The 15,483-nt window shown below is 35.1% G+C and overlaps 2 protein-coding genes across 2 annotated transcripts in view; one reads left to right on the plus strand and one right to left on the minus strand.

Annotated features, from left to right (window-relative positions):
* Positions 1–4,054: 4,054 nt before the first annotated feature.
* The window catches only part of LOC125661922 (neurotrypsin-like), a 20,883-nt gene continuing 9,454 nt past the window's right edge, over positions 4,055–15,483 (plus strand). The window contains exons 1-2 of the mRNA XM_048894085.2: positions 4,055–4,172; positions 4,771–5,079. Of these exons, the coding sequence (XP_048750042.2) occupies positions 4,103–4,172; positions 4,771–5,079 (379 nt within the window). The 5' untranslated portion in view covers positions 4,055–4,102. The remainder of the gene's footprint in view (positions 4,173–4,770; positions 5,080–15,483) is intronic.
* LOC125661928 (uncharacterized) lies at positions 12,771–14,672 on the minus strand. The gene is made up of 2 exons (XM_048894093.2): positions 13,446–14,672; positions 12,771–13,330 (listed from the first exon to the last, which is right to left on the minus strand). Exons 1-2 carry the CDS (start codon positions 13,629–13,631, stop codon positions 13,175–13,177), a joined length of 342 nt encoding a protein of 113 aa, XP_048750050.2. The 5' UTR covers positions 13,632–14,672; the 3' UTR covers positions 12,771–13,174.

Below are 15,483 nucleotides of genomic sequence, written 5' to 3' on the forward strand. Positions count from 1 at the left end.
ATAGTGGAGATTCAAGGTTGTTCAAATCATGGCCCCGTGGGTGGGGTGGGGCCACAATAGGGAATCAAAGTTTTACATTCTAGTATATAGAGAAAATCTTCTTTAAAAAACAGATTACATAAAAGGTTCCTGATATAGTGCAGATTCAATGTCGTTCAAATCATGGTCCCCAAGGGTAGGGTGGGGCCACAATAGGGGATCAAAGTGTTTTATGCTGTTCAAATCATTGTTCCGGCCCGAGGGTGGGGAAGGGCAACAATAGGGGATCAAAGTTTTACATTCTAATATATAGGTAAAATTTTCTCAAAAACCAGTGAGCCAGAAAAGTTGACATTTACACGAAAGGTTCCTGATATTTAGTGCAGATTCAATGTTGTTCAAATCATGGTCCCCGAGGGTGGGGTGGGGCCACAAGGGGGATCAAAGTGTTATATATGGGGAAAATCTTTAAAAATATATCTTGAACTATTTAATAAGCTAGGGCTTTCACATTTTGTATATTTATTTTTTTTACGGAAAGACCTTTCATGTGATGCAATGCTGTGTCACCTTGATCTGGAAGTTTGACCTAGTTTTTATAAAAATCTGACATATGCGATATGATTGATTAATTGGATATTGTTTGATGTCCCACTCGAGAATTTTCGTTCATATGGAGACGTCACCATTGCCGGTGAAGGGCTGTAAAAGTTAGGCCTATGCTCGGCGCTTATGAGCTTTGAGAAGAGAGGGATCTTTATCGTGCCACACCTGCTGTGACACGGGGCCTCGGTTTTTGCGGTCTTATCCGTCGAAGGACCACTCCATTTAATCGCCTCTTATATTCTGAATCTATACAATATGTCCTGAAGTACTAGTATTTAAGGTAGATCTTTCATATTTTGTATATGCATTTCTAATGGCAAGTCCTTTTCATATCATGATCTTTGACCTTGAACTTGGAGTTTGACCTACTTTTAAGAAAACGTAACCTTTTAAATAAATTCCGAACTATTTTAGGTGGGGCTTTCATATTTTGTATATAAATTCTTTATGGCAAGTCCTTGTACACAATGGTTTTTGACCTTGGAGATTTACATACTTTAAAATAATTCCTGACCTATTAGATACCTGCTTAACTATTTAAGGTAGGGCTTTCACTTTTTGTATGCATGTTCTTTACAAGTTTAGCTTTTGAAAAAAAGCTTAGAGAGTCAGCCACTTCATGTTGATCTCTGTTGGAATGTATTTCAGCATTAGCAAACGTTATTAATTTTTTGGAAGAAATAATCTTTTCAGCTTTTATTTTGATAGTTAAAATAACCTGCGTTTCTGGACCGGGTCCGTAGGACATGATCATTACGATAGAATATTCTATGTAATATTTTTATAATGGATGTAGAAAGCTTGACAGGTCTATGACCATTCTTCGTCCTATTCACGTCCATGGTTGATTTTCTGTTTTAATTCACAATGCATACATATGTAAGAATGGGGGGGGGGGGGGGGGGGGGGGGGCTTAAATGAAGTTGTGAAAAATGGTCATCTAAATGAAGGTCATTTTTCCCTTCAAAATAATAACCATCAAAATAATTATCAATGTGAAATTGATTTCAATGCAGTGCAACATTGATGAAATAAATGAATCAAGGTACAGTTAATACTTAAATACATTATATTTATAATTGCATACAATAATGTAAACGAATTTAATGAAACTATTTAACAATTGTTTTTAAATTTAACAAGTAAATAAATGAAAACTGTAATAGTGTTGAAATGAAAGATGCGACGCAGTTTTCTCTTTTATAGTCAGGTTGTGGACGTCGGTGAAAGCACTCTCGGCTACAGCATTTAGACAATGGGCAAGACGCCCTTATCCGTTATCGCCAAATTTGTGTTTCCTTGTCCATTTCATTATATTGTTCCATAACAGTCTAGCTATATTAAAGCCTCTAATTGACATGATTAAAAATGAACATTTGAAATACAAATTCTGGCAAGTTTTTAAAATACATAACTTTAAAAATCATGAAATATTTCATAAAAAAGGGTGTAAAAATGGATCGTCCGTACAGGTGCCTTGATTGGTAAAATGCATTTAAATCTAGAATACACCAATGTTTTGCTGCAAATGTACATATGAACGTAAACATAAAACTAATATTACTCAACGAAATAGTTTCAGGGACCAAGCATCATATACAGGGATCTTATGCGTAAAACACAGGTAAGAACTGCGAACCAGTTAAAATCGACCAGTTTACTTAAGAACCTACAACACTGCCAGTTTACGTTGAAGGTTTCTATGCAATTACTTTTCTATTTAGTAAAATGTTCTTATTTCTACTGATATAATAGATATGATTATGGTGTAAAGAATAAATTTTATTCGTAAAATCAATAAAACGGAATTCTTTAATTCGTAACGAAGTTCTTAGGAATGACGTACTTAAAGATTACCAATTTCTACCCAGAGTTGTCGTTCCTTGCTCTCACTTACACCTCTGTTAACGTCTCAAAATAAACAATATTATTCAACGTGTAAATCCACTTTTTTTTTTACGGCTAATAAAACTAAGAACTATTTTATAAAATATCGGGAAAATGTAGGACAAGCAACTATTTGTATATTTTTTTCCATTACTATATATTCTTCATGTACCTATGTATAGGCCTGCAATAGAACTACCCAATATCTAAGTTTCAACCCAAATCAATGCTTCTTGTGTCACAAAAAGACTTGACATCTGCTCAATATTTATTTATTTACGTATATTTTTGTAACTGAAGTCAAAACCATACTTTATTTGAGCATACGTGCCATTTTACAAAAATCTTGTAAAACCCTTTCAAGAGACGTTGACAGAGGTGTAAATGAGTGTAAGGAACGATAACTCTGGGTAGAGATTGAAAGATTGCCTTCAAAGAGGGAACCAGTTTAATTTAAACCAGTTTTGATTTTTATTGAGCGAGGAAAATGATGTGTCCGTTTTGTAAGACTTTCTTATTTTAACTGAAAATACAGATATCTGTTGTAAACAACATATTTTATATTTGCAAATCAATGCACACAGATCACAGAATTCTTTTTTACTGTTACGAAGTGATCAAGAATGACCTACTTCAAGATCACCTCAATGCCCACAATTCCAAAGAGCGTAAGCGCATTTGAAGTTCTTCGTATGATAACTTGTCAACCCGAGGGCTGACTAATGACAATACCTCATTATTTTTGTGAAGCTTGACCTTGTGACCTTGACTCGGAAGCTTGACCTACTTTTGATAAAAATGATACCTATTTACTATTTCTTGAACTATTAAAGATAGATTGGTTGGTTGAAAATTGTCGATAATTTTTCACTCATGGAGACGTCACCATTGCCGGTGAAGGGCTGCAAAATTTAGGCCTATGCTCATCACTTATGGACTTTGAGCAGGAAGGGATCTTTATTGTGCCACACCTGCTGTGACACAGGACTTAGGGTTTCGTGGTCTCACCTGAAGGACCGTCCTATTAAGATGCCTCTTACGACAAGCAAGGGGTACCAAGGACATATTCTGATCGGATCCCTACAGGATTTAAGATAGAACTTTCATATTCTGTATGTAGATTTCTTAGGCAAGGTCTTCATATCATACCATGATCAATGACCTTGTCATCTTGTTCTTATTCAGAACAGCAATACCATCTTAGTCATATTGATGTTTAGGCATCTATGTTATATGAATTCATTTTCAGTTATGATGTGAGCTTTTGGGGCTATGTTGGGACTACAACATGTGGTCAAAATTTTTCATGGGAATAAAGATAAAAAATCTTTTAAAGATCTGACACAACAGTTGAACAATGGCAGGGCCAAGGTGACTGATATGAGCGATGTGGCCCGTGGACCTCTTGTTTTACGCTTGGTATTAGAGGATCTAGTTGTTATTATGAATATGTTAATATAAAGTTCAGTAAACAGAAAAACACACACAATCCATCAAGTTCATTGTCTTTCAATTTCATTGTGCGAAGTTATACATGAATCTAAAAGCATCTATCATTGTGAAACTCAGAAATGCAGAAGACGTCACCGTTATAAAGAGGGTCAGATATGTTTACCACAAATTAATCACAATGGAACTCGCTTCGTTCATTGTATTGGGAGTTAATATCTTCGTGTTAAGTACAGTCGGCGGACTACAAGGTTAGTACACATTTGATTCTACTGAAATATATAAGTCAAGCTACTATTTCGCCATAGAGTTACACTTTTGAACTAAAAAATGACATACGTTTTTGTGACAACAACAACAACGGGGAAGCCTTAAAATGTTTTTACCCTGTAGGTTTTGACTGATGTAGAAGAGAATTCTAATTGAGTATGATATATATATATATATATATATATATATATATATATATATACATATACATATCACTGTACAGCAGATTGATTTAATCTATGTATATATAATACACATGTAAATGTAACCACAGAATTTTTTTTATGGCTGTTATAATGATGTAATTTGCAAATAGATGCTATCACTAGGTCGAATTCTGTCTGACGTTTTTCAAACCAATACTCCGTTTACCTAATAAAGATACATGTATAGGGCTAACAGAGGGTGTGACCGGTCAACAGGGAATACTTACTCCTCATAGTACCTGATCCCACCTCTGGTATGTCCAGGGGTCAGTGTTTGCCCAACTTTTAATTTTGTAGTCTTTACAATATTTTTAAAATTGATTACTCTTTGTTATCTTCACTTATTCATAATCTATTCCAAATTTTCTTTTAGTATCTCTTTCACATCAGTATTATGGAAACGTTAAAATAGACGGAAGTCTTGTGTGCGGAGGAGATGCAGTTTTCTCATATGCAGAAGCCACTCTAATCTGCCGCCACCTTGGATTCTTTGGGGGAGTGCCATTGCCTTCTGGCAAGATGGACGTTTTGTTTCCAATAGGAATCAAATGTTCCGGCAATGAATCCTCCGTTAATCAGTGTAATACCTCTAGTGCCTTATGTCCCTATCTCAGCCCCTGGGAGGAGAAGAAACATGGCGTAGCAAGGGTTCTGTGTTACCAAAAGAGTAGCAGAAAAAGTGGTTAGTATGGCGCATATTGCGAGTACAGCACATTCTGTAAATAGTAGCGGTTGAAACGCTTTCTAAAAATTGCTGAGTTTGTTTTGCCTCCATTTGAGAATATTTCATTCATTTCAAGATGTTACCAGCTGTATGGTGAAGCGCCAGATATTTAGACCAATGCATGGTGCTCAGGGCTTAAACAGTAACCCAACGTCTACCGCGACCTTGAGTTTCAAGGTTTCATAAAAAAGACCCAACAGTTTTTAAGTAGAAGCAACCGAATTGAATTCGCGCATGCTCAGTTATTGAAATAGCATATCGTGTTGTTTAGTGTCTGTTTACATTTAGGATGGGAATGCAAGAAATGCAACAATAACGTTGATGGGAAAAACCCTTTGTTGCATTTACACAGGCAATATTGTTTTATGTCTGTTTAAAAAAAAATAGAAAAAAATTGTTTTCGTTGTACTTTGAATTATGTTTCCTATTGATTTCTAGTTTAATTTTGATTTGATTTTACCAAATTTAAGAAATTTTCATAAATATGTGTTGAAATCATACTTTGTACCATGTATTTATCCATACTATACTTTTCTGATACAGTCATCACACTACGTTTCGTCCTTCATAACGCAAGTTCAACACTACTTCTCTAGTATCGATAATTGATCATTTTATTTACCTTATTGGTTGTCCGTGTAAGTCATGTCTTTTTATTCTCTTCGAAAAATATCGGGGGAGCATATACATGTAGTCGCCGTCATGTTTGTCCGTTCCTCCGTCCGTTCGAACTCATATTTCTTAACCTTTTCATCAGAAATTTATGAAACTGATCACAAATGTTCCTTGAGACTTTTGGATCAGGGTTTTTCAAGGTCATTTTGGAAATGTCAAGGTCACTCAGATAATAAAAGTTCCTTATTTAATAGGTGTTTTTTTATATAAAAGTTCCCATCTCCTAAAACTTTCCATCAGATATTGATGATAATTGATCATAAATATTCCTTGGAACAAGGACTTTTGGACCAAGGTCATTTTAGAAAGGTCAAGGTCACTCAACAAATATCTTATATAAGTAAAAAGTTTTTTATTTCAACAGTTTTTGAACAGATATTGATCATATATCACATACATAAGTAATAGGTAAATGACTTTCAGACAAAGTTCATTAAAAGGTCATTTTGTAAAGATCAAGGTCACTCAGAACATATACCTTTACATGTGACTAAAGTACTTCATTTCAACAATATTTCAACAGTTATTGATCTTAATTTTGGAAAGGCCTTAATTCAACAGTTTGTGAAAAGGTATTGATTATATATCACACCAATAAGTTAAATGGCTTTCAGACAAAGGTCACTCAAGGTCATTTTGTAAAGATCAACGTCACTCATAACTCTTTATATCTGAAAAAGAAATCTTCATTTCAACAATATTTCAACAGTTATTGATCATTGTGCGAGTCATATTAGGTGATGCATCACAAATTTAGACCTGTGCTTACATTGTAGCGCTCAGGACCGTAGCAGTGTCGACGCCTGCCGCGACACGGGACCTCATTTAAAGGTCATATCCGAAAGACCCGTGATTCTCATTTTTAAATGCCGAGCGTTTGGTGAAAGGAGTAATCACTACCTATGTTAAAGCTGACATGAATTAATAAATATAGTATAATTCTATATGTCCGCCATATTTCTTTGCTAATCCGCCATATTAGTTGGATATTCTATTGTTATATGTATCAGGGTTCGCATGGTATATAAGGGGGCGAGTTTTGCTACGCTTCACTTCACATCAGTGTCTTCGATTTACCTGTGCGGGTAGCTTCGACAGGTAACACGTACATCTCCGACACTAATTTATAGGACATCAAGAAGAAATGAAATCACGTTTTGAAACACCATGCAGTGCTCAAAATTACAATAAACATATCGTACAGTAGTAAATAATTCTAAAAGCTTTGGATAAATAAATATAGAAACGTGAATGTGCGTACATTTGCAATAAATATGTCAAAACTATACAAAAACGCGGAGAAAGATTTCATCTATTATCTAGATCTATTGATGAAATGGAATAAGCAAAGGGTATAAAATCTATACCATTCACACTTACTTCAAGCAAAATACAATGTACATAAATGCTACTGTACGTATAAAGAAGACATGGTCATGTATGCTCGCCATGAAAAAGCATCGAATGCGGATGATTATTTACCTGGGTCTACTCGTAAAATCAGTAAATGACCGAAGATGTATGTGTACACTTGTCGAAAATACTCTAAGTAGTAGTAAAACTCCCTTTATTAGCATAATCCATGAAACAAAACAATACACTCCATTTGTATTCCAACAGTAAACAACATTGTCCATTGTACAGACTGCGACACACTTAGCCCGTGCCGATCAGCTATCTTCAATCAGGGGAAGTATCAAAGTATAATATTTACCCTGTATTGTGCATGAATCCTTATACCGTATGATTTACTTGTCAGAGTATTGCAGATTTATAAATCAGGAAATCATTTAGGTACATAAATTGTTTATGCATAGATAATTTGCACATACAACACTGCGCGAGTGTATGGGAAGAGAGAGAGAGAGAGAGAGAGAGAGAGAGAGAGAGAGAGAGAGAGAGAGAGAAGGGGGATTCAAACGATGATCTTGTAATAATCGCGCTCTTATTAAGACACATGATATCTTTAATTCAATATAAGAGAACAGTAACTCAATATTGCTCTCATTAATTGATAATACAGATTTATTTGATTCATTTATTTAAAGCACGCAATAATTAAATATTAAATAAGTCTTTAAATAATGTTATTTTCAATTATTTCATTTTATGCCAATTCGGCGCTCAATAGATCTTATTTATTATATAGTTGATAAATAGTCTAATATAAAATCTGCGTAAAATCTAGAGAATGTTAGCGTTCAATATCCTGAGAATTTATTGAACGCTAACTTTACATTGCGTAAATTGTATGCGCCCGAAACATTCCGAGTATGAGCGTTCAATATTGACGTTACCGTAACGACATAAACAAGCAAAAATGGCAGACGACGGTCCTCCGAATTTGACAGAGCCGGTATTTGATATTTACTTAAGCATTATGTTTTTACTGTACATAAATTATGATGTCCCCATTTACAAAATCAGTTTGCTTCATGCATTAATGACGGGTTAAATATTGAACAGTTAAGAAATGCATGCTGTTATTGCACACTGGCAATATTGATGAATTCTCGTCTATTTTGGAGTAGTTTGAGTGAAAATGGATATAACTAAACAACCAAATACTTTACCTATATAATAAAAGGGTTATTGAACATATTTAGGTGAATATTGGCACTCGTTGGCTGTCAAAATGCACTCGCAAGCTCGTGCATTTTCACAGCCAACTCGTGCCAATATTCACCGATATAAGTTCAATAACCCTATAATATCTATGCCATTTTGCTTTATTACATTCTGCGTTGAACTCGACGCAAATTGTAGTAATGCAAAATGTAATAATTGAGTTTATCTTATGCGTAGTTATCAAGCGCATAGAATTTTTTTTTTATTCAAACATATTTTATTGAGAAACTCAACAGGATTGGGCAACAGGCATAGCCTATGTAGGCCCTCTCCCAAATACAAAGGTCAAGTACAAAGGTACATAGAATCAAGGGGAGGGGACAAGAGTGTCTGTCCCCCACCTTTGATAACAATTATACCCCCCCCCTTTTTTTTTGATGTTTTCCACCACACTCAACCAATTTTTCAGTTATCTGGTGGTGCCCAGTTTTTGTTGGTGGAAGAGAGAAACCAGATACAATGTACCTGGGAAGAGACCACCGACCTTCCGAAAGTAAACTGGGAAACTTTCTCACTTACCGGCGCGAGCGGGTTTCGCGCCGACAGAAGTGAGAGGCCGTTATTTTGTAATGCAAGTAAAAAATATATTGGGTGACACCCCCCCCCCAAACTTGACCCCAGCTTGAAAGTTCTGATATAATAGTAGAAGACACACACCACCACCAATTTAAAAAATGAAGATATTATGAGGCACTCATAGTAGAGGACTCTAACCACCCCATCCTACCCTCAACGATGGAAGAAAATGAAGTGTAGGGGGAAATTATTGAGGCAGTCAAAGTAAAAGACTCTTTTAACCCTTCACCCCCACATTAGGACTTTGAACATCGGATAAAACATCTTGGTTTGTTTGGGCTTTTTGTTTTATTTCATTGCTGTTTTCATTCATCTTTTTTAATTATTATTTTGAATAGCAAGACATTTTTAAGAATCCAATTTTCCATTTTTTTTCTTCTTCCTGTTGTACCCCCCCCCCCCCCCCCCATGAAAAATGACGATACATGTCTGGTTATTACATGTAGATTTTGCTTTTCAACACATGCATGCATACTAATTGTATGGTGTAGAATTGCACCCTTTACCAAGTTTTCCTTCATTTACACAGTGTAAGGAATGGTAAACCAAAATCACAAAACAAAATGCATAAAGGCCAAGATAGTTTTAAGCGTAGGAACTTCATTCACGAATACATAAATACATTTATGTCTTAAAATGCTGAGAAAGGTCACCGAAGCTAGTTTTTGCTGTATCATATTAGATATATGCATAAGGCAAATTGAGTATGAAAAATGTCATTTATTCAAATGACGAACTAGATAACAAACTACTAACAAGGGGATCAGACTCACAAACAATCCACTGAAAATGTCACTGAAATAGAGAAAGAAAATAAACAATGACAAAATAATTCAATATGTCTGATCCCCCAAATTTATCTATAAAAGTCTACCATGTATTAAAAAAAAAATCGCATGCATGCATTGCAGGACTATAGCATATGTGTGTTTTAACGTTTCTGTAACATGCCATAAGGATTATTTTCATTTCGTAGATCTGGCGCAATTGATATATTCTGAAAATAGACATAACGCTGTCTGTCGAAATTTCAAATTCAAATGTATTTGATAAGATGTTAGTATTCATAAATCAGTAAAATTCGTGTTGAAGTTTTATTTGATATGATACAGTGTCAATCTACTGTAATGCATTAGTAGGATATGCAAAAGGCAAGAGTATAAACATTTTCTAGTATCGATATCTATATGATCACGAAAAAACACTATATAATTTATATCCGGATTCATATGCCGATTTAGATATCAATAAAAACAAAGCTGCATAGTTTGGAGGAGGGGGCTCTAATGAGTCTGATGAAATTAAAAGAAGGAACCCCACATTTGCATTCAAACTAGATGTACTTCAAAATGAATTCATTTCTGCTCTGACTGAAAGCATGATTCTAAATTCGGGAACGAATCTTGCATACAAAATAATAAATAGGGGAACACATAAATTCGAGCTCCTTTGGAATTTAATGAAATGCAGATATGCACCTTTCTTTCAACACGAATTGATATGTTGTTTCAGGCACGTACACAGGGGGTTGGGGTGAGCAGGGAGGCTGGGCTGGTCTGCTCTCCCCACTTTTTTGACAATTTACTTTTTTCCGTTATTCTAACATACAAAGTCAGTATTTTCTACATGCACAGTTTAAACTGATATATATATATATATTTTTAATTTGTAATGAATTCAATTATAAACATCAACTCCTGTAAGTTTTTAATATATTATCAATAACAAATTTTTAAATAGCTGGAATGTTTTAATGCGTGTAAGCTTACCATTATATCAGTGATCAATTTTCTTTCCTTCTGTGAAATGATATATTGTACATCGAAGTAGGACAGTCTCTCTCTCTCTCTCTCTCTCTCTCTCTCTCCTGTTCAATCAATGAATATGGACATACAGAGACCGTAAATAATTATTTGGTTCCCAAAGAAACAATAAAACTATATTTTCGTTTATACATTTCCTTTTATATGTGTCTTTGTGTAATCAACTGTTTATTATGGATTGCAAATGTAATACCCGCATTTTTAAACAGATGTATATTTTCGATCATCATTCCCTTATTTGTATATCCAAATTTGTATATGATCATCGATAAATTTTGAATTGAGTACGCAATATATCCCACCAGATGCTCAGTGTATATGATTAGATTCCCGATTTCTATAAACTGCAAAACCTCGACCAGACAAGCATTCAATACAGGAAAAATTTTCGACTCTGACATCTCCCCTGGTTGAAGACACCCTGTTTGGCACGGGTGAAGTGTGTCGCAGTCTGTATAATGGAATGACAACGTGTTGTAAAGTTCTAACGAGATACAAATGGAGTTTATCATTTTGTTTCGTGGATTTATCAGAATAAAGAGAATCTAATATTTTCGGTAAGTGCACATCTCCGATACCTGTTGAATAAACGTCCGTATTTGATACGGTTTTTTTTTTTTTTTTTTTTTTTTTTTTTTTTTTTGGCGAATACGCTATGTGCATTACATATTATGCATATGGCATGGACCTGTATTTTGCAAGAATTGATATAAATAATATATTTTATGCTCTTTGCTTATTCCATTCTATCAGTATGTAATTGGCAAATGATTTCTCCGCATTTATTTCATAAGAAACTGCAAATACTTGCATGCACTTGCAAGTATGCATGAAAAGCTTCTCTTTTTTTTTCTCTTTTTTTTGGCATTTTTTCCCTAAATTATCTAAACTTTCGGAATATTGCATTGGTATACAATAAATATTTTGTAATTTTGAGCAAAGCATGTTTTAAAATGTGATTTTATTTGTTTCGCATTCCCTATATATTACTATCGGAGATGTGCACTGGTCGAGTCCACCTAGAAAAATCACTCAGGTGTGACAATCACATTTAGGGTATATACGGGTTGAGTAAATTAGGCTACCTGAGAGAAATATGGCGGGTAAGATGAGAAAGGTGTACGTATTTATTAATTCATGTCAGCTTTAACGTCTTAAGCTTGACGCGGTCATTGTACGAGCAAGGCTCGAACTCACGACCTCCCTGTTACGAAGCGGACGCTTTACCACTGAGACCGGTGTCAAGGGTCAAATTTTGCATGTAGTATACTGTATTTATCTGTAAAACAAATAGATACGGTCTTCTTTAATGCTATTAAATTTAAACTGAATGGATATTTGGAAGGAGCAGGTAAACCGTTACGAAAATGGTAAAGTTCATGATTCCAGAGGTAGGGGGTTTAGTATCAGGGCGGGGCTAAAATGGTCATAGTGATTAAATTAGGGATGTGTATTGCTCAAGATTTTCCGATACGATACTATTAGTTACACAGTTAGTTAGTGACCTGATACGGAAAAATACATGGTGTGAAAAGAAAACCCGTATCGGGCGCGGCTTCGCCTCGCCCGATACGGGTTTTCTTTTCACACCATGTATTTTTCCGTATCAGGTCACTAACTAACTGTGTAACGAATTTATCACGTCGAAGACCTCTTACTGTATATGTGGGGGTCTATATCATACAACTTAGTCAAATGTCTTTCCTTTTGACACGGCTGCAAGTCGAACCCGACGATAAATAAAATCACTCGCCCAATACGGATTTTACTCGCATGATACAGTTTTTTTTACGGCGTCATGTGACCAAGATCTGACCAATCAGATTTCAACAATTTTGTCTGAGGCGTGATAAGATACAATATTTTCTGATGCGATATCCGATATATTGGATTTACAATGTAGTTAAGCATTTTCTGAAATAAAATATCAAAATGAAAAAAAATGAAGTGGTTTAATATCTTTTATTTCATAACAAAACAAACAATGACTTCTTTGAGTTCCGGAAAGTAACAGAAAAAAAAAACCCAATAAGGTAACTCAACATATTATATGTTTCAATATTATCGATTATCAAAGAAATGTGAGACATGTATGTTCACAAGGGAGTTTTAAAAAAAACAAACAAATTATAAGCAATTATCCACCCACAATACCACAACTTTTTAACTCATGTTTTTCTAAGAAATACAAGGGCATTTACATTTCCAGGTCTTAAACATACCCTTGTTGCACTAATAATATCTCCTGTAGTGCTGAACACTCTTTCCGAAGCAACCGAAGTTGTCTGTACACAAAAATATTTAGCAGCAAGTTTAGCTAATTTTGGGAAGCAAGTAACATTCTGTTGCCATCATTTCAAAGGATCTTCCTTCATAGATGCTGGTTTTCTGTCCTTGTATCCATTCACCTCTTTGATTGCTATTTCATTTGTAGTAAGGACCTCTTCACCAATGACTTCAATGTCATCTTCAAATACAGATTCCAAGGCAGTTTTAGGCTCCAACTCCTGAAATGTATTTAAAGAAGATATTATATGTCATGAATCAGAATAACATCATTCATGAAAATAAATAAATAAATATGTCTATGTATATATCTGATATGTACTATCTAATATGTACCTCTTTGTCATAATCATCAACAACAACTTCCTCAACATCAGCAGGACAAACTGGCATTTCAGACCCTTCAGTCTGCCCTTGCAACTGAGGGATGTCAGTCAAAACTGATAGTGCTGCTGCAACAGGAGGAACTGGCTCACCTACCTCACTAGATTCAGTCTTAATAGCTCTATGATCAAAGTCCATCAATGACAACTTATTAATTAATCTTCCCCATGTGCTATCATCAATACATGGTTTGTTTTTTGTCCTAGGATCCAGGGCACTTGATTCCTCCAAAACATCCTCAAATCATAATCTTTATAGCGAAGCTCAAGATTTTGTCGAACAGCATTCTTCAGACTACAGACAAATATTGAGTCACCCTCAAAGTGCCATAATAGTTTATCAAGGAGTGGTAGAATGAGTCCTGAAGTAGGTGTCTCTTCCTCGCACAAGATTAAAGTTGCAGTCAACATAACCCCCATGATGGAAACAAATTTCTCCCAACATTGGATTTCATTAACTGTCCATCCACTAACAGTTCTGGCTTTGTCATTCTTCTTAATTTTAGGATCAAGAAGAGCAGCAAGAACAGCTGGCCTTTGTTTTAAAAACCTCTCCAGCATCTGATAGCTGAGTTCCATCGAGTCTTACAATCATTGATTAATTTGTGTTTTGGTAATTGTAAAGCTAATTGCTTTTCTTGAAGCACCTCTGTAGCAATGTTACTCTTATGAAAGAAAGTAACAATTGGTCTGACTTTGGTAAGAACTTTCTGGAGAACTGGAAGAGACAGTGCTTTGTTTGAGGCCAAGTTCAACGTACAATGTATGAGCCAAGCACCCTAATTTCTGTGTACTCCGGCAACTTCAATAGCAACTGTCATATTAGAAGCATTGTCACTCGTTATGACTTTTACTTTGTTTTTTTATCTCCCAGTTTATCATACAGTTTGTCAATTCCAGACCAACATTTTCTCCGGTATGTGAACCATGAAAGCGTTCTGTTTGTAGAACTTTCGAACACATCACCCACTCTTTGTTAACATAATGGCATGTTATAGTTAGATATGATTCAGTTGCACGAGACGTCCAAGCATCTGTTGTGAGTGACACTGCTTCAGCTGTCTGAAGGTCAGCAATTAGCTTGGATTTTTGGTTCTCATACAGAGCTGGAATTAAGAAGTCAGTAATCTTTTGTCTATTGGGAGTTTGGTACCGTGGTTCAAGAACACTCAGCAAGTTTCTATATCAAATATAAAAATAAGTCATTCAGAATTGTAACTGAAAAAATAGGTGTAATGCAATAGAATGAGTATGAATTGTACTATTTAATCCAAATGATTTTGATACTTAATTAGTTTTACCAACAATACTTGAGACAGGTAAGTGTATTTAAAAAATGCATATAGGTAAATTTTCTGAATCTCAATAAATGTTTTTACCTGAACACTTAACTTTCAATGGTACTATATGGCCCGAGGTCATGAATGAGGTATTCTAATATGGCATTTGTAATCTGGTTACTCTTTACTATTGGTAATTTCTTCCCACATAAAGTCCAGGGGTTTGTTTTCAATGCTTTAAAATGTAAAAAAAAAATTTCATTTAAACATTTAGGACAAGAAACAAAAACGTACTTATATATTGTAATTTTACCATTATAATACCTATCAGAACTTGGCTCTGTATTTCCACCACCGACTCGTCCAACTGCATGAATGACACTATTGTTATTTTTATCAGTATCGGTCGCTTTCGTTTTCCTGGCCGGTGTGGGACTTTTGGCTGGCTTGATGACGATTTTATGATGTCGTTGGAGATGGACCATCACATTACATTCAGCATTCTTGTGTTCTTCTTAAAATATTCCCAAACTTTACTCGTGTTCCTGTTAGAAGCCATTTTCAGATTATGAACCTCGATCCCGACTATTAAAAGGGCTATTTTTAAATCCGACATTATATCGTATCGTATCGTCGAAACACCGTATCGTATATCACTGGACAGGCGTCTACCGGCACATTTCGATATATTGATTCACCTCTAGATTAAAT

This window comes from Ostrea edulis, chromosome 8 (genome assembly GCF_947568905.1).
Source record: "Ostrea edulis chromosome 8, xbOstEdul1.1, whole genome shotgun sequence".
Lineage (NCBI taxonomy): Eukaryota > Metazoa > Mollusca > Bivalvia > Ostreida > Ostreidae > Ostrea > Ostrea edulis.